This window comes from Nerophis ophidion, linkage group LG10 (genome assembly GCF_033978795.1).
Source record: "Nerophis ophidion isolate RoL-2023_Sa linkage group LG10, RoL_Noph_v1.0, whole genome shotgun sequence".
Classification (NCBI taxonomy): Eukaryota; Metazoa; Chordata; class Actinopteri; order Syngnathiformes; family Syngnathidae; genus Nerophis; species Nerophis ophidion.
The window spans coordinates 10400956-10422152 of NC_084620.1; the positions used below are offsets into that span (position 1 = coordinate 10400956).

General features: G+C 38.9%; 1 protein-coding gene across 2 annotated transcripts in view; it reads right to left on the minus strand.

Moving 5' to 3' along the window:
• The window catches only part of cacna1c (calcium channel, voltage-dependent, L type, alpha 1C subunit), a 349919-nt gene that overhangs the window by 137570 nt on the left and 191152 nt on the right, over positions 1-21197 (minus strand). For both annotated transcript variants that reach the window (XM_061912264.1, XM_061912263.1), the window contains exon 4: positions 3323-3462. In XM_061912264.1, coding sequence (XP_061768248.1) covers positions 3323-3462 — 140 coding nt within the window. The remainder of the gene's footprint in view (positions 1-3322; positions 3463-21197) is intronic.

The window sequence follows — 21197 nt, forward strand, 5'->3', positions numbered from 1 at the left end:
GGGGGTTGTGAACGGCCCCCCGAAGACAAGAAGGCAGACAGCGGTGCAGAGGAGGTGCCCCCTGCTAAGGAGGCAGATGCACAACCGGTGGAACGTACAGCTGAAGAGGAAGAAGAAGATTATGATGAAGAAGTTTACGTTGAAGAAAGGTACATTGAAGAAGAATATTACGTTGATGAAAATGAAGTTTATGGTAAAGAAGAAGATGAAGAAGAAGTTTATAATGAAGAAGTTTACGTTGAAGAAGTATACATTGATGATGAAGTTTTACGTTGATGATGAAGTTTACGGTGATGAGGAAGTTTACGTTAATGATGATGAAGATTACGATTATGAAGAAATTTATGATAAAGAAGAAGAAGAAGAAGAAAAAGAAGAAGTGAAAGAAGAGGAGGAAGAGGAAGAACAAGAGGAAGAAGTTGAAGGGGATGAAAAAGTCAAGGAGGACGAAGAAGAAAAAGTCAAAGAGGACAAAGAAGAAGAAGAAGACAAAGAAAAGGTCAAAGAGGACGAAGAAGAAGAAGACGAAAAAAAGGTAAAAAAGGACGAGGGAGAAGACAAATAGAAGGTAATAGAGGACAAAGAAGAAGAAGACAAAGAAAAGGTAAAAGAAGATGAAGTAAAGGACAAAGAAGAAGAAGATAAAAAAAGGTCAAAGAGAACGAAGAAGTCAAAGAAAAGGTCAAAGAGGAGGAAGAAGAGAAGACAGGTGTCCGTGTAAGTTTTTTTTCCTGCCCTTTCAAAAAAGGGAGGGGGTGTAGGCTAATCCCGGCTTGCGTCTGGCGATGGAAGACTGTGGAGAGGCGGAGCCGACGGGCCAACGGCGGGGCAGGACATGCTTTGGCCCTGCTCAAGATGGCGGAAGGAAGAGGCGGGGTGTGCCGGGAGCGACGCCGCAGCAATCTAAATCAGGTGGGTGGCTTACACACCGGTTCACAATCTGCCTATCTCCTCAAAGGGTATAAAAGGGGAAAAGGAGAAAAGATCAAAGGAGAAGAGATGAAGTGTCCACAGCAGATACAGCAGTGCCGGAAGAAACGAGAACGATCCGAGAATGAGCCCCAGACGAGGACGACGACAACGGCAGCTGAAAAGCGACCAGATCGACACAGAAGCTTTCTTATTTGAAAAAATAAAAGAGCCAAACCTGCTCAACCAAATGTCCTGCCTGGGTGGTCCACGCAACCCGCACGACGACGGCAGAAGTCCGTCACAGTACGTTTCACCTTTGAATTGATACGCTACCAATTCCTGGAACCTAGAAATCTTTACTGGTACTCAAGGCTATCAAATATTGGTACTTTTGTGTGTTTCAGTATACATAAATGTTAATGTACCAGTATAATGGGAACAACAAGTTGACTTTATATGCTTAGTTGTGTTTCATTGTATCCATTAAACAATATTCTACAGTCCTCAAAGTATGTGAAAATACTGTTATACATGTCACAAAACAGCACAAATTCAGTCGGCCATTTTTAATATTCCGGTCCGGACATCTTCGGCAATCAGGGTCGGATGACGTGACTGAAGGAACGCGTCTACACTGTGACCATGTCATCAGATCAGTCATACTGTAAACATGCAGAAATTGGAATGAGATGTGCTGTTTATCATTCACAATCCTTAGGTAAGACAAGAACACATATGCTTAGCTAGTTTTTATGCATTTGAAAATAGCTAACAATTGAGTCAACAGATCGAGGGTCCTTTGTTGTGCTCAATAAACCCCCCAAAAACATCCAAAAACCACCAACAATACTCCATTTACATGTCGTGACCTGAAAATTAACCAAATATGAGCAATATTGTTATTACTAATGAGGAAACTAGTCAAGTGATCCATGACGTAGCATTAGGAACCAACGATCCCTACACCCCATCAACAACAATACTAATGAAGCCGACTTTGTGAGAGTCAACGATTACTTTGGGAAAAACATGATACATAACATCCTATTTTTGAGCCCGAACACAAATAGGATGAGCAATGGGTTTTAGAAGCTGAGTGCTAAATGGATGCAGCTTTATTGAAACACCATAGCAATAGGTGCTTAACATACCAACTAACTATAATGAACCAAAATAATACAAACACTTACTGTAATATTTCCACTCTCGCTCACAAAATTCAGTTTGGATGAAGATTAATTTGCAATCCTTACAAAAGGGTTAAAAAAGTATTTTACACCATCTCGGGGGATTTTAAATTCGACCAGCCTCTCGGTTCATGGCCACATTTTTATACCACCAGGTGAGAGATGCATGTTTTATAATGAAAAATGTACTCTTTATTTGGAGACGAAGCAGAAGCAGCCGTCGGCATGCGTCAATAATAGCGGCGCGGCGTCAGATAGCATTAGCACACTGCTATCAATGCGCTTCTAAAATAGGCTGTCTGTGTTGGTGCTCATAATAACAATATCACTTATATTTGGTAAATTTTCAGGTCAAGACATGTATATGGAGTATTGTTGGCGGTTTCTGGATGTTTTTAGAGGGTTTAATGAGCGCAACAGAGGACCCTCGTTCTGTTGACTCAGTTGTTAGCTATTTATTTACGATTTCAAATGCATAAAAAAAGCTAAGCATACGTGTTCTTGTCTTACAGTACATACGAATTGTGAATGATTAACAGCACATCTCTTTCCAATTTTGCATATTTCCAGTATGACTTATCTAATAATATGTTCAGAGTGTAGAAGTGTTACTACAGTGACCAAGAAACTACGGAAAATGCCGATGATATTCGTAGCGGACTATCAATAAAAATGGCCCGACTAAATTTATGACATTTTGTGATGTTTAGACATTATTTTCACATACTTTTGATGGTTTAATGCATACTAAGGAACACAATTAAGCATAGAAAGTCAACTTCTTATTCCACTGTACTGGTACTTTAACAGAGTGTCCCGCGAGTGTTTGCTGCAACATTCGTCCTAAAATCAGATTAAAGTGCCGTATTTGTTAATCCAGACTTTGAAGGCCAGAGAATCAGGGATAAAAATATATGAATGTGTCATCACAAAGTCTCAATGCAGACGTGAAAAGAACCAGAGAGGCAAACAGAAAGATAACACGCACACACACACACACACACACACACACTGAGGCTTAGCAGATGGGCTACAGTCGCTGAGTGGCAGATAAAGAAAAAACAGAGTACAGCTTTGCTATCAGAATCTAACAAGCTAATCAGTTTCAGGCTCACCAAAGCCGCTAAGGGGCCGAGGTTTAGTGCGGCGACTTTACCGCGCGCGACTTTGTGAATCACTGGTGAGTTTTCACACAGGAAATCATCCGCACGCCGCTGACTCACCCGACGACTACGATGATGAAGTCCAGCAGATTCCAGCCGTTCCTCAGGTAGGCGTTGGGGTGGAAGAGCAGGCCGTACGCTATCACCTTCAGGAACGCCTCCACAGTGAAGATGATGAGGAACAGGTACTCCACGCGCTCCTGCAGAGAAAGAGACATTAGTAGGTCATTTTTAGTGGATGCTGTACACTGACTACTCTAAATTACATTCCTGTCTACAGCATCGTAACTAATTACACATTATCATATTATCATCAACCATGCGTTCCATGTTGTGGTCTTTAGTTTATTTAAACAAAGTGCTTCACTTCCTGTCTTAACTGCGTGTGCATTTTAGACGTTTTACTGGAGAAATGTGTTTTCATAGCCGTGACCCCCAACTGAGAGGAGTTCCTGGGAAATGGCCCCTAACGACCTCAGCGATATTGCATAACGTTATAGAGCACTTTTTTGTGCAGCTCATCATCCGTCATTTCCCAATAGAAATAACATGACAAGACGATGATGTGGCCTTCAGATACTAAACCAAGAAAAAACACCCACTCTCCCCCTTGGAGGTGGTTTATTAAAAAAAATACCATCCAAATATTTAGTTTCATCCATCAATCTGTCCACACTACCCCCTTGTGTGGGTGCTGGTGGTTTCCCATGGTCACACTCAGGCTGGGCCAGAAGTTTGAGGTCAGAGGGTCAACCAGATCTCACCAGACCTCTGTGGGAGGAACCAGGAGATAAAATATAAAAAACTACCTTGACGTTTGACCCTCAGCTACACAAAAATATTTTTTAAACCTTGACAGGCCACATTTAAAAAAAATTTAATCATACCGATATAAATTAAGACCTCATTTATTGTTGTTACTATTAATGTCCTGATGCAACACTTCTGATACGATACTGATATTGGAGACCTGAGTATTAATAATACCGATATTAATTCGAAAACAGCAGGAATCATACATACTTTTATTATTAGTATTTAGAATTTTAGAAAAAGTTTGATCAAGTAAAATTATTCAAACAGAGAACAATGAAAAACACTAACACTAACACTCTCTCACTGTGTGGCGCAGTGGAAGAGTGGCTTTGCGCAACCCGAGGGTCCTTGGTTCAATCCCCACCTAGTACCAACCTCGTCACGTCCGTTGTGTCCTGAGCAAGACACTTCACCCTTGCTCCTGATGGGTGCTGGTTAGCGCCTTGCATGGCAGCTCCCTCCATCAGTGTGTGAATGGGTAAATGTGGAAGTAGTGTCAAAGGGCTTTGAGTAGCTTGAAGGTAGAAAAGCGCTATACAAGTACAACCCATTTATCATTATTTATCATTTATATATATTTATATATCTGTATGTGACCCTTGGTGGGTAAACTTTGGACATTTCAGGTTTAAAGTTTTTAAAGTGATTTAAAGTGCTTTCTTTCCAAGTGATGCATAAAGATCCATTAAACACCTTTTTAATTATTTCATGTGTCACTTGCAGACCTTCAATAATTCATTGTTTGTGCATTCATCAGCCTGCACCGCGGAGCGAGTCTTGTAATTAATTACGCACGCACGTACACACGAGTGAACGCACACACACAAACACACACGCAGGTTCACACGCACACACACATTTGATGAGTATGGCTCTCCATCACTGCCAATCACACAAGCACACATACTCAAAACATGCTGCCAGTGACAGACACTGAAGAAGAAGAGAACATCTGGTAGGAGCAGCTCTCTCACACACACACACACACACACACACACACACACACACACACACACACACACACACACACACACACACACACACACACACACACACACAAAAAAAAAAAGCACGCAAACACGCACTAAGCGACCTCAGAAAGGGCAAAATCCATAATGTAATCTGGTTAGCGATGGGAAAGGAATGAGAGGCTAAAAGATGGAGGAAAGGTGAGCGTGTGGCGGGAGTAATCAGGTTAAACATAAGAGGTCAACTCAACCATCTATCCATCAGCTCGGCCAATCGGATTAAAGCATCGACGTCCCAGCGTACCATCCCATTCGCCTTGACCTTCCGCGTTCCTATTAAAGCTACAGATGAATGACAGCCTGGTTTATACTTTTATCTGCTCAGTGACTAAAAGATCAACACTTGATTGATGAAGTGATTGTCTCAAAACTTTTGTCCATGTCGTGAATTATGAACATCAACTTTTCTTTCTTCCTGCTTTCACTCCCACTCTCCGCATCCTTCTTCCTAGGTGCCAACCACAAGTTACCATAGAGACCAAGATGGGTTCCCATGTTGCCATGGAAACTGCAGGCTGCAGCACGCACACACATACACACACAGTGATCAGCACTGTACCAGGAATACACACATCACATGGTCCTAATTGCTACTTTGTTGTCACACTCCTCTTCCCCTACTTTGTGTGGCTATAACAAGAATAAATTTTACAGAAAATTCATCAAATAAAATACAATTTAAACATTTAAAATTTTACATTTCAAAAAGAAGATAAAATAGTATACAATGTAATCAAATAAAATTAGAAAAAGTAAGATGAAATGAGATAAAACAAAACACATTTTGATCACATGAAATAAAGTTGCATACAATTAAAATAAATTGATACAATAAACTATACAAAATTATATAAAATAGGACAACATTTAATCAAACAAAATGTGATTAAATAAATCAAGATAATTTGTAATACAATTGAACTAAATGTCTTAATATGCAAAATGCTATCAAATTTGATCAAATAAAATAGAGTTGAAATCCTGCATGAGTTGGCGACTTGTCCAAGGTGTACTCCCGTCTACTCCGAGATGGACAAGTGATAGAAAATGGATGAAACATATAAAACAAACTTGTAACATGACAAAAAATCACTTAGATATATTTATAAATTAAAATAGAATAACGTTAAATTTGATCAAATAAATTGAGATAAAGTTAAACATTAAAACCCCTCGTTGCTTCAACACCATGTTGCTTTCTATGAACATGCCACCACCATTTTCAATTAACAGACCTAAACCCAGCAGAAGGATTATGTTGGTCAAGATTACACTTGCGTAATTGTCACCAGTGACACTTGACATTTTACAGATCGCACATGCACCACTAATAAAAAGGCTAATGTGTCTTTATATGGTCGACAGAGCTATAGCTTCAAGTCGGAATCGCATTTTAAAAAAGCTTGTTTTTATACGTGTATAGTTTTCTCTTTATAAGAACGGAGCTGCACGATAGCTGCTGGCAATAATGCGCAACCGTTCGTTAATGGGAAATATCATTTCGAGCATGTACTTGACAGTGTGAAGCAGAAGCTGGGGCACAGGGCGGCAATACTATAGAAATGAATCCACTTTAGAGTAGTCAGTGTACAGCTTACTGCAGTATATACCTATGTTGCTCGGGAAAATAAGTCAACACACACCCATTACTGTCGAAAAATCTGGCAACACAAGTTAACCAAACACAAGTTAACAAAAAGGTAAACATGGTAGGCTATCGGCTACAAATATTTAGATTTTTTAAAATAAAAAATATTGCAATTCCACAATATAGTGAAATTACAAACAGCCAAAATTGTGCACAAGCAGGAGAAAAATAACCTTATCGAAAAATGTAATGTAAATTATTTGTATGCACGCACAACACTTAAAGGCCTACTGAAACCCACTACTACCGACCACGCAGTCTCATAGTTTATATATCAATGATGAAATATTAACATTGCAACACATGCCAATACGGCCTTTTTAGATGACTAAATTACAATTTTAAATTTCTCGCGGAATTCCCTGTTGAAAACGTCGAGGAATGATGACACGTATGATGACGCGTGTTTGTGATGTTATTGAAGTGAAGTGAAGTGAATTATATTTATATAGCGCTTTTTCTCAAGTGACCCAAAGCGCTTTACATAGTGAAACCCAATATCTAAGTTACATTCAAAAAAGTGTGGGTGGCACTGGAAGCAGGTGGGTAAAGGGTCTTGCCCAAGGACACAACGGCAGTGACTAGGTCGGCAGAAGCAGGAATCGAACCTGCAACCCTCAAGTTGCTGGCACGGTCACTCTACCAACCGAGCTAAACCGCTAACATGTTGGAGGGGACATATTAGCGGACCACCATTTGCGGCTAAAAGTCGTCTCTTTCATCGTGCAATTAAACAGTATTCTGGACATCTGTGTTGCTGAATTTTTTGCAATTTGTTCAATTAATAATGGAGAAGTCAAAGTAGAAAGATGGAGGTGGGAAGCTTTAGCCTTTAGCCACACAAACACACGGTGTTTCCTTGTTTAAAATTCCCGGAGGTGAAACTTTACTATGGATCAGAGCGGTCAAGCAAACATGGTTGTCAACCGGCAGGTTTCGGTGAGAAAATTGTGGTAAAAGTCGCCTCTTACCGGAGTTCAGCGGAGCTTTTGTCCTCCTGCAGCTTCGTGACTTCTCTCAGAGACTGGCGTCAACTCACCCGTGGACACACCCCTCCGACTATCAGGTACTATTAAACTCAATAAAACACTAGCAACACAATAGAAAGAAAAGGGATTTCCCAGAATGATAATAGTAAATGTGTCTAAAAACATCTGAATCGCTCCCAATGCAATCGCCTTTTAACTTTATTTTTATTTTATTTTATTTTTTTCTAATCCTTCACTCTAAATTTCCTCATCCACAAATCCTTAATCCTCGCTCAAATTAACGGGGAAATGTTCGCTTTCTCGGTCCGAATAGCTCTTGCTGCCGGAGGCTCACATTATAAACAATGTGATGATGTGAGGAGCCCTCACACCGGTGACGTCATCGTCTGCGACTTCCGGTAAAGGCAAGGCTTTTTTATTAGCGACCTCAAGTTGCAAACTTTATCGTCAATGTTCTCTACTAAATCCTTTCAGCAAAAATATGGCAATATCACGAAATGATCAAGTATGACACATAGAATGGACCTGCTATCCCCGTTTAAATAAGAAAATCTCATTTCAGTAGGCCTTTAAAACCTTTAGTATATCAGTATGTGGAAATAATTTATGGAATGGATTAGGTAAATAAATCAAACAGTGTACTAATATGATCCAATTGAAAAAACTGTTTAAACTCAGAGTATTGACAAAGTACAAAGAAGAACCATGATAAACAGTCTGTATTTATTGATATTCTTACTTATCTCGCCATATGTAATACAACTCACTTCACTAATTATTCATGTATTTTTCAATTTTATTATTTATAGAGTTTATTGTGAATAAACTGAGAACAGGAAGGAAAACGTGTTAACAACTGCTATGTAATGGAAAAGGGGTATGATTAAATAAGCTACCCCTTTTCGAAAATGTTGAAAAGAGAAACTGGACATTGCTATGTATCGGTTGGGGACGTCTCTACGCTGCTGATCCGCTTGAGATGGTTTCCTGTGGACGGGACTCTCGCTGCTGTCTTGGATCCGCTTGAACTGAACTCTCGCGGCTGTGTTGGAGCCACTATGGATTGAACTTTCACAGTATCATGTTAGACCCGCTCGACATCCATTGCTTTCGGTCCCCTAGAGAGGGGGGGTTGCCCACATCTGAGGTCCTCTCCAAGGTTTCTCATAGTCAGCATTGTCACTGGCGTCCCACTGGATGTGAATTCTCTCTGCCCACTGGGTGTGAGTTTTCCTTGCCCTTTTGTGGGTTCTTCCGAGGATGTTGTAGTCGTAATGATTTGTGCAGTCCTTTGAGACATTTGTGATTTGGGGCTATATAAATAAACATTGATTGATTGATTGATGTTGTAATTGTGTGCTTGATAGAAATGAACTCAAACTACGTAAATATGTGTATTTTATTGAACAATATTGCAGTCTACGTAAAACAGCACATTTGTCAATAAAAACAAGTATCAAATATTGCAGATTACTTACACATACAAACTCTGCAAGGCAGAAGCGCATGAGAAAGTATCCAGTAACAGACGTGTACGCATCATTCAACTTACTGCGTCATGAGCTTAAAGTCATGAGGTATTGTAGCCACTATGGTTCACCAAAAATCAATTACCACTTCACTTCAACTCAAAGACAGCGTCATTTCATTCCAGATGGTTGATAATAAATAGGTTAGTGTTTTCATGCCATTGTTCTCTGTTTGGCTAATTTCACTTGATCAAACATTTTCCAACATTCTATATAAAATAAAATAATACCAGTTGTATAATCTGCCAAAACTCAAGGTTTCAATGTTTGTATCAGAAATTAAAAAAAAATTGTAAATGGACACTCCTTATTTGGAATGATTGTGAGACGCCAAAACGTGTGTATTGCGTCACTCGCACATTAGCAGACAAGCGCGTGACCTGTGCAAAAAGACTGTAAATGCATTAGCATTAAGCTTTCATTGTTGTCGAATTAATTACTCATTGATTCATCGTCTTTATGCGCTGGTCTGTGTGAGGGTGCCTGGAGCGGCGACTCAACAAAAGAAGGCAATACAGCGACAAGTGACGCTTATTCAACCTGACCTGCTTGCTTTTAGCAGGGGCGACTCGGGCGAGACAGAAAAAGGTAAAATAAACATTAGGGGATGTCTGTGAATACACACAGAAGTGGCAAAAAGGAGAGCAGAGGAGAACGAGGAGTAATTGGTCTAAAAATAAAATAACACAGAAGCATAAATCATCTCCTATAGACAGGTTGTGTCTGTGTGTGTGTGTGTGCGTTTGCGTTTTTGTGTTTGTGCGTTTGCGTGTGTGTTTGTGCGTTCTTGTATTTCTACCCTTCTTGAGACATCAACAAGGAAAAGTACCTTCCATATGAGGACCGGTGAACAAGTTAGGACATAAATCATGGTCCCAATACGGAAAACCATTGCATCTAATATAGAATGTCTCATTTGCACCCTTGGTGGTGAAATCTGTCAAAAAGGAGGGATTTTTCAAATTGGCTGCGTGTCGGTTTTAAATGTGCCCCCGCTCTGGTCAACATATGAAATAACAAGTGTGTGTAAGAAATTGAAATGCAACAAAATTAATTAAAAAAAATAAATAAATATGTGTATGGATACATGCTGTAATAACTTGAAGTAAATATATAGATTAAAAACCAATTACCAACAAAAAATTATCTAAAAGCAGTCTTTTTCCTCACAATATGTCAACTTGTTTCTTATAAAATTGGGAACAATGTCTCATATTCTTTCTGTTTCTGTAATACTGCAATGGTTTCTCGTAAAATTATTGATTTTTTTATGTAAAATTATTACTTTTTAATGCAAAATGGTGACGTGTCATATAAAAGTATGACTTTTATCACGATATTGCCAATGTTTTTGTTGTTCTTATAAAACAGTGACATTTTTGGAGTAAAATTATGACTTTTGTCATAATTTTGCCAAGTAAGATTATGTTTATTATTATAATATTGCCAACATTTTAAAGTTTTTTTTTTCTAAAATTGTGACATCTGTCAAGTAAAATTAGGACTTTTTTCATAAAATTGCCAAAATGTTCAGCCTGTCTTGTACAATTGCGACTGTTATTGAGTAAAATTCCAACTTTTATGATAATATTGGACAAATGTTCAGGTTTACTTGTAAAATTTGGACTTGCTTATAGTAAAAATACGAATTTTATTATAATACTGCCAAAATTCTAAGTTTTTCTTGTAAAATTGTGACCTTTTTCTTGTGAAATTCCAACTCATTTTTCACAACAAGCTTTTTTATATTTGCATAGAATGTATATATTATTAATGTTGTAAATACACATCTTTATACATCTCAAAAGGGTGTCCTAATGAGGTAGGCATTCTTCAGAGGTCTCGAGAAGGTAACAGATACAAGAATGCGTGTGTGTGTGTGTGTGCGTGTGTGTGTGTGTGTGTGTGTGTGTATCCTTGAGAAAAGAGATGAAGGCAGTAAAAGAAAGCATATAGAAGATAATGAAACACTGAAGGCGAATGTGTGGTTTCAGTGCTGCTCAACACAATGTTGTGTATTTTTTATTTTCCAATTGAAGACACAAATGAAGACAAAGTGAAGACGATGTACTGCATGACGATGCTGTCAGCCTAAGACAGACGACTACATGACACTGTCTGCATGTGTGACAATATCTGCTGAACAAAGCTGGAAGGTGGGTTTCACCCTGGACAAGTCACCACCTCATCACAGGGCCAACACAGACAACATTCACACTCACATTCACACACTAAGGACCATTTAGTGTTGCCAATCAACCTATCCCCAGGTCTTTGGAGGTGGGAGGAAACCGGAATACCCGGAGGGAACCCACGCAGTCACTGGGAGAACATGCAAACTCCACACAGAAAGATCGAATCCTGGGATTAACCACAAAATAATATAGCTACCATGAATTGATTAACATGGACCCCGACTTAAACAAGTTGAAAAACTTATTCGGGTGTTACCATTTAGTGTTATGATCTGCTGCCCGAATCATATTATGATTTAGATTTTTGAGTCTGTTTGTGTTTTCTGTCAGTTTGGACTCCCTTTGTTATTGTTTGTGCCCCTATAAGTTAGTTTCGTCACCATAGTAACGTATTATTTTCAACTCCCGCGGGTCTCAGACGCACACCTGTTTTCGTAATCACTGTCGTTATTTAAGCCTGCCTTCTCCCGTCAGTCGGTCTGGCTTTGTAGTTTGTTTTCACGCAACAAGTAACGGCTTCTGTGTTCCAGCTCGATACCTGCTAGCTTCCACGCTAGGCTCTTTGGTTTATCTTCTAGTTCCCATGCTAGCTCTTTTGTTTTGCTTTCTGTGCTTTGACCAAGTTTTTATTTTTCACAGTCTGATTTATTTTTAAATAAATCATTTGTTCTCACCTTCACGCTGTGTCCGAGGCTCGTCAGTATTCCTGGGAGTACGAATCTGCATCACCATGCGACCCGGTCAGTACGTTTAGTGGACAATTGTACAGAATATGTGTTAGACTTTGTGTTTTGTTTTCTGTTTTCATTGCTGTTATTCTAACTCAGTGGTTTTCAAATTGGGGTACGCATACCCCTGGGGGTACTTGAAGGTATGCCAAGGGATACGTGAGATTTTAAAAAAATATTCTAAAAATAACAACAATTCAAACATCCTTTATAAATATATTTATTGAGTAATACTTCAACAAAATATGAATGTAAGTTGATAAACTGTGAAAAGAAATGCATCAATGCAATATTCAGTGTTGACAGCTAGATTTTTTGTGGACATATTCCATAAATATTGATGTTAAAGATATGTTTTTTTGCAAAAAAATGTTTAGAATTAAGTTCATGAATCCAGATGGATCTCTATTACAATCCCCGAAGAAGGCACTTTAAATTGATGATTACGTCTATGTGTAGAAATCTATATTTATAATTGAATCACTTGTTTATTTTTCAACAGGTTTTCGGCTATCTTTATATCTTTTTTTCCAAATAGTTCAAGAAAGACCACTACAAATGAGCAATATTTTGCACTGTTATACAATTTAATAAATCAGAAACTGATGACATAGTGCTGTATTTTACTTCTTTATCTCTTTTTTTTCGACCAAAAAAGCTTTGCGCTGATTAGGGGAAACTTGAATTAAAAAAATGTTCACAGGGGGTACATCACTGAAAAAAGGTTGAGAACCACTGTTCTAACTGTTTTTTTTAAATACATTAACAATGTTAATTATTTGTTTTTAGCACTTTGACTTTCCGTTCTTTTAAATGGACAACATTTTTTTTGTCATTTTAATTTTTGTAACAGCTGAATGACCAGCACAGTTACAATATAAATACATATTTATGAATTAATGAGTCATCTTTGTTGTTCGTAAGCACATGCCTAAAATAACTTGAGCTGCATTTAGAAGTCATTGAAAAAAATAGAGCCATTAAATATGTGTATGCTTTATTATCTGTTTAGTCGACTAATCGTTAAGATAATCCTTGACTAATCGACTATCAAAAAGATCGCTAGTTGCAGCCCTTTTCTCCACTGGTTTACTTCTCAAATAAATGGATGTCTAACCTGCCATCTGGAGTTTCCCAGTAATCTGTTCTGTTTCCGGTTTTATTTTTGTTGTGCCTTATGCCTCTTGATCGGTGGGTTTGAAAATGTTTCAATCAATCAATCAATGTTTATTTATATAGCCCCAAATCACAAATGTCTCAAAGGACTGCACAAATCATTACGACTACAACATCCTCGGAAGAACCCACAAAAGGGCAAGGAAAACTCACACCCAGTGGGCAGAGAGAATTCACATCCAGTGGGACGCCAGTGACAATGCTGACTATGAGAAACCTTGGAGAGGACCTCAGATGTGGGCAACCCCCCCTCTCTAGGGGACCGAAAGCAATGGATGTCGAGCGGGTCTAACATGATACTGTGAAAGTTCAATCCATAGTGGCTCCAACACAGCCGCGAGAGTTCAGTTCAAGCGGATCCAAGACCGCAACGAGAGTCCCGTCCACAGGAAACCATCTCAAGCGGATCAGCAGCGTAGAGACGTCCCCAACCGATACAGGCGAGGGGTCCATCCTGGGTCTCGACTCTGGACAGCCAGTACTTCATCCATGGTCATCGGACCGGACCCCCTCCACAAGGGAGGGGGGGACATAGGAGAAAGAAAAGAAGCGGCAGATCAACTGGTCTAAAAAGGAGGTCTATTTAAAGGCTAGAGTAATATTAAATTGTATTGCTCCTTCGATGATTAAGGATTTCACTTTTTATCTGAGTTCTTGAAATGTGTATCTTGTATCAAAAACGAGTTGTCTTCGTTCATCCCAATAAAAAGATCCCCCTAATCAAGAACTCTTTTGGTGCTCTGGGTGCATCTGTTAAAACCAGCCACAGAAACCTTGGGATTGTGTTTGATCAGTCAATGTCTTTGGAGGGTCCCTGCCGTCAACTGACCAAGCGTTTTTTATCACCTGAGAAAAATCTCCAAAGTGAGAAATTTGTTGTCAAAATTGGATCTCAAAATGGTCCTTCACGTGTTCATCCGTTTTTACTTGTTTCAACAAGTCAACTCCAAGAGACTTCGCACTGTACGGAATGTGGCTGCTGACTTTTGACCGGTGCACCCAAAACAGCCCGCATTACCCCCATTATATCGCGTCTCCTTTAGCTTCCAGTCAAATTTTGCATAAAAGTTCAGATTTTAGTCCTGACTTCCCGTGCGTTGCATGGTGGGGCACCACAGTATATCGATGATTTTTTGTGCCCCTACACTTCAGGGCGCAGCCTTTGGTCTTCAGGCCAGGCTCTTCTAAAGATCCCAAAACCTCTTTTTAAAACATGCCACAGGGGCCTAGCATTCCAGGCTGTAGCCCCCAGACCCTGGAATGACCTGTATCAGTCCCTCCATGAGCCTGACTGGGTTGAAGTCATCGCTTTTTAGAAAAGCTTTTAGTTAATGGAGTTTGTAACTGCTTTAGAAAATAATTGTTATTCTTTTTATGTTGCCCCTGTTGTTTTAATGTATTTGTTGTGTTAATTCACCTGTTTTGTACAGCACTTGTTGATTGTTATCCGTGAGAAAAGCGCTTTATAAATAAAATGCACTTACCTACTTACTCCAGTATCCAAACAACAGACGAATAAGTGTTTATTACAATTTAACAGAAGTGTAGATGTTACCAATGAACTAATCAGATATTAACAGCAAATTATCAACTACATCAACTATAGTTTTGAAAAAATAATACAACTGGAAAATACGCAAAATGTTACTGCATACTTCAACAACTAAATTATGAGCCATTGTAACCTGTTTTGAAATGGCCCTATCATCATTTATTTGCCAAATAATTTATGGTGATACATATCAGTATCGCCGGACACTGCAATATGCATCGTAATATAGATTTCAGGCTGTATCACCCATAAGCAAGTGTTCAAAGTCCAAAAAAATCCTCTGTTTCTCTCAGGACACAGCAAATGTTATGTCGCTATCACAACCAAACATACCCTCTATCTCCTACGGGAAAAAGTGTGTGTGTGTGTGTGTGTGTGTGTGTGTGTGTGTGTGTGTGTGTGTGTGTGTGTGTGTGTGTGTGTGTGTGTGTGTGTGTGTGCGTGTGTGTGTGTGTGAAGAATGACTCCATCATTCCTTCCTGGTTGATACCCAGTAGAGCGAAACCAAAACCCAACAGAGTGAAAATGTGCGGACAGAAAGTGACACAGCGTGTATGTCTGCGTATGTGTGTGTGTGTGTGTGTGTGTGTGTGCGTGTGCGTGTGCGAATATGTGTGTAATGCTGTGAATCCATAGCATGCAGAGAAATGTTACTGATGTAATCATTGGCTGCAGCGTCAAAGAGAATCAATGGCACTCCTTTATTTCTTTTCAAGATTGAGAAGCGTCTCTCCATGCGGTGGCACCGTGACACCCTAACGGGATTAGCTGTAAACATCCACTCCCCCGCGGTTGCCATAGTAGCGCCGTTGAAACCCACGCATTATAAAAACAACTACGTACTAACATACACAAAGACACAAGTTTATCCAAATCCCAGCTGGCGCTTTCACGTCTGTAAAAGTGTACAATGAGACCGGAAAAAGTCACAAAATGTGTTGCTGCTAAAAAGACATTGTCTACTGATCCCTCTTACTGCGTCTTCTTCTTATTCTCTGGCAGACCAAGAGATGTGCGGTGTGAGAAGAAGCAAAATTATGATGTCATTTACTTTACCAAGGTATAACAACAAACTATATTCAAAGACAATCCCGTTATAATCTGTTTATTAGAGAGCGTTGCCCCCCATTGGTCGTGCACACGCTATCCTTTGGAGAATGTAAATGTTTAAATGTACAATTTCAATGAATGAATAACAGTGCGCTTCATAAGGGTTTCTTAAGGTTTCAGCAAAAAAAAACAAAAAAACAATGCCCACGTGTATGTATGCATATATACTTTATAAATACAGTCATGGTCAAAAGTTTACATACACTTGTAAAGAACATAATGTCATGGCTGTCTTGAGTTTCCAATAATTTCTACAACTCTTATTTTTTTATGATAGAGTGATTGGAGCCCATACTTTTTGGTCTCTAAACATTAATGAAGTTTGATTCTTTTATGAATTTATTATGGGTCTACTGAAAATGTGACAAAATCTGCTGGGTCAAAAGTATACATACAGCAATGTTAATGTTTGGTTATATGTCCCTTGGAAAGTTTCACTGCAATAAGGTTCTTTTGGTAGCCATCCACAAGCTTCTGGATTAATTTTTGACCATTCCTCTTGACAAAATTGGGACAGTTCAGCTGCACTTTGGGAAGGCCATTTTAAAACATTAATTATAGCCTAATTTAGCCATTCCTTTAACACTTTTGTGTGTTTGGGGTCATTGTCCTGTTGGAACACCCAACTGTGCCCAAGCCCCAACCTCCGGGCTGATGATACTAGGTTGTCCTGAAGAATTTGGAAGCAATTCTCCTTTTTCATTGTCCCATTTAAAGTCTGTAAAGCACCAGTTCCATTGGAAGTAAAACAAGCCCAGAGCACAATCCTACCACCACCATGCTTGACGGTATGCATGGTGTTCCTAGCATCTTTTCTCCTCCAAACATGTTGCTGGGTATTGTGGCCAAACAGTTACATTTTTGTTTCATCTGACCACAGAACTTTTCCTCCAGAAGGTGTTATCATTGTCGATGTGATGTCAGATTAAAAAAATAGCCACAATACAGAGGCACACACAATGTGCATACAAGCTATAACATATTGGAGAAGAGTAATGGCAAAAAAATACAATAATTCTACTGGTTAATAAGGTGGGTGCGTGAAGCGCCATATGGAGGTATTTGGGCTTCAAAACTAACAGTGAAGGTGATGCTTTAAACAAGGAGATGCCGCGCTGCAAGTGAAAGTGTAAAACATGTCTTGTCAAATGTGGCGATTAGTATTACCACCTTTGCTTCACACTTAGGTAAACATTTAAATAACAATCATTCAGATCTGCACAAGGAGTTATAAAGAGTGACCGGTGATAAAGTAGTTGATACACCTGTCTGTTCGGCCCCCATGCAGACCGTAGTCAGGGTCGATGTTTTCGTCTGGGGTAATACCCTTCACTTTACCACTTTATATACGGTATATCTATCCAAAGATACATATATACTATATACACTGTAAATGTGTGTGTGTGTATATATATATATATATATATATATATATATATATATATATATGTATATATATATATATATATATATATATATATATATATATATATACTGTATCTATGTATTTATCGATTGATCGATCCATCCATCCATTTTCAACCCCTTGTCGCTCTCGGGATCGTGGGGGGTGCTGGAATCTGTCTCAGCTGCATTCGAGCAGAAGGTCTTACACCCTGGACAAGTCGCCATCTCAGATCATTTAACATATAATTAAATTTCATCTGTCCAATTTTAAACACATTAGACCTTCTCTCACTACAGAATCGGCAAAGGTACATATGCATGCCATTATATTCAGCCACATAAACTACTGCTATACAACCTAGTCCCATGACTCAGAGAATATCCTGAAGCCACTAAAGTCTCTCTTCAAGAGAACACAAAAAATTCTAGACAAAAAGCCTCTAAAGTGTCATTATTGTAACATTTTAAGTAATTATAATATTTAGGATTTAGATAATTATCAGATATTCATGGATTTTTGCCTCATCTTTACAGTTCTAAATAAACTTGCTCCCCTTTCCTTGATAAATGTTATCAATAAAAAAAATAGCAGTGAAGTAAACACCAGAACAGTGACCAGAGGGGACTGCAACGTACAAAGGCGCAGGACTAAATTTGGCCAAATGGTGGGGTCTATCAGAGGCATACAGTCATGGAATAGGCTGCCAGCCCATGTCAGAAACTGTGACACCTATTTAAAATTTAAAACTGCACTGAAACAGTGGTTGAAAACTAATCAGACATGCAAGCACAATTACATTATTCACATGTTTTTTTTTTTGTCTGTTGTTTGTTTTGTTTTTTTGTGCATGGTCTGTGCTTATGTTTGTAATGTGTAATGTCTTGTGATTTATGTATTTTTTTGTATCATGACCTGTTGAATGTTTACTGTATTAACCTGCCTTAGCACAACGGATGAAAATTAGCTAGTGTGCTAACTATGGCCTATTTACATTGTTGCTCTATGTTGATGAATATGCATTGTCCTAATTCAAATAAATAACTAACTAAATCATCACCGGCTCAACACAGACAGACAGACAACATTCACACTCACAATCACACACTAGGGCCATATACAGTCTGAGTTACGCTGGAGGATGACAAATGCATTGTACGATCAATAAAGGGTTGATATATTGTTACATGTTGTTGTTCATGCTACGTCTACACAAGAGACAAACATATGTTTTGATTAAACAGTTCACAAACGTGTCTGAGCACTCTTCACAGACAAATTTGATTGACCAAACTGTGCTGGCATTGAACGAATTTGCGAGGCCGTGCATAATTTGCAAGGAATGATTAGATTTGTGTGAATTGGTGCAACTGTGACTTCTTAGAAGGACTGAATATTATCATATTTATCGCCTGGGAGCTGGTGAAAGTTAATTCTAGACCATAAATCATGTCTCTCACCTGGATATTAAAATGATGGCGACATAAACTGAGAAGTTGGTCAACTTTCACAACCAACCTAGTCCTGAAAATGGCCCAAAAAGACCCAAAAGATGCTGTGTTCCAAAACACCTTTTTTCTTTACAAGTTCTATGAACGATTTTTCATCTAAACGGGAATATATCAAAATCCTAACAGTTAGCATCCCAGTGAGAGCAGAGGTGGTACAGTAAGTGATGTTTTATTATGATTTTGGCTCGCATGAAGTCTGCAGTAAGTAGTTATCAGTGAAATGAATGTGCCACCGTATGCTTAAAACGAGCAAAATATGTAAATATTAGATGTCATTATGAATTTGCCTGTCAGTACATTACATACTGTATATACTTACAGCATTTATTTGAAACCTGGATGGAGGTGTTTGGATATTTTTAGAGCGCCTTACAGTCAGAATAGAGAGACTTCCATAGGCTCCCTTGTAAACTGACTTTTGCTTACATTTATTTACTAGTTACAATATATACAATACTTAATTGTTCTTGTTTTAGACAATGATTGCGAATGATATGCAAAATTTCAATAAAAAGTGCAGTTCCCCTTTAAATGAAGTTTACTTGAGGATGATTACAGCAAACAAATGTCACTGATCAGGTGTAATGATCCATATGAACATTTTGGGTCCATCTGCACTTTAAAGTGACCTTGGAGAGGCCAGGACGATAAAGCCAGTAGTCGCTTCTTGACTTTGATTCTTGAAACTATTGAGCGTTATGATTGATCTAACATTAACATGAACATGAACATGTACTGCAAGGCTATTCATCTACATAACGAATAGAGCTGCAGTTTCAGGAGCCCAAGGTCTCCGGGGCCGCACATCAAAATGTGGATGTTTCTTTGGAAAGTGCCTCCGCAGGTTGTATTCCTTTGAGACTGTGTTTACTTATTTACACAGTAAGCACATCAGCTTTCACACTGCACTGTCAATAAATTCATAATTCTGCCCTCACTACTCGTTTTTAAGCTTGTGCAGCTAGACAGACATTAAATAGCAAAGTTTTATTGATGCTTGATTTTCCTTCTTTTGAATTATTGTTCTTCCTCAATTTGATTTCTTTATACGTCTTCCTTTATTTAGACTTGTAATACTGAACATATAAACATTAAAAAAGTAGAACATAAATTGTGTATTTTACATAATTTCCATTGTGTATGTTGTATAAATAAAATAGAATATTTAGTGTTAATACACACAGAAAACATTGCACACATGTGGTTTAACACAATTAAACCTAAAATGTAGCTTTATCGACTTCTGCTATTTAGCCAGTTTTGATTGCCAGAGTTAAACAGCCAAAAACAACACAACATCATCACAAGAAGAAGTTTTTAAGTCCCATCTTACTTTTAAGATGGGACTTAAAAGTAATTTGTATAGTCTAGCCCCCCTTTTAGATCAGTTGATCTGCCGTCTCTTTTCTGCTCTGCCCCCCCCCCTTTCGTGGAGAGTGGGGCACAGATTCGGTGACCACAGGTGACGCGCTAGATGTCCAAAGTCGGGACCCAGGATGGACCATTTATGCGAGATCCACTATTGTCTGGACTCTCACACTATTATGATAGACATCCATTCCACCGGTTGGCCAGGTGGTGGGGGGGTGGTTTCACATTGTGATCCCATTGGGTTGAGTTGTTTCTTGCCCCTGATGTGGGATCTGAGCCGAGGATGTCGTTGTAGCTTGTGCAGCCCTTTGAGACACCCGTGACTTAGGGCTATATAAATAAACTTTGATTGATTGATTGATTGATTAAGTCAGCAATTTCAATACATTTATACGTTGTCGAGTCGCTGTTAAGTCATATTTTCGCAATTTATTCCGAAATTTTTCAGGGTCGATAGTGCCATCTTTTTCTACTCACTCACTGATGCTGCATAGTGAGACAAATGCTTCGCTGTTGCTCCCAGCTAGGTGGCGGGAGTACTGTGTACATGATTAACCCTGTTTTGAATGGTTCCATCAAGCCTATTTGAGTGATGATCGGCGTGCCAAATTAAAAGCTTTGGCGTGCCGGATGTTGCCCGCTGGCGTCCAGTTTAGGCCTCATGTGCTGCTTATATAAGTCCATTAGGTTGATCGCAAGCTATCTGTCGGTGGCAGGTGCTGTATCAGTTGTTTTCGGGCATTAAAGGCCTATTGAAATGAGATTTTCTTATTCAAACGGGGATAGCAGGTCCATTCTATGTGCCATACTTGATCATTTCGCGATATTGCCATATTTTTGCTGAAAGGATTGAGTAGAGAACATCCACGATAAAGTT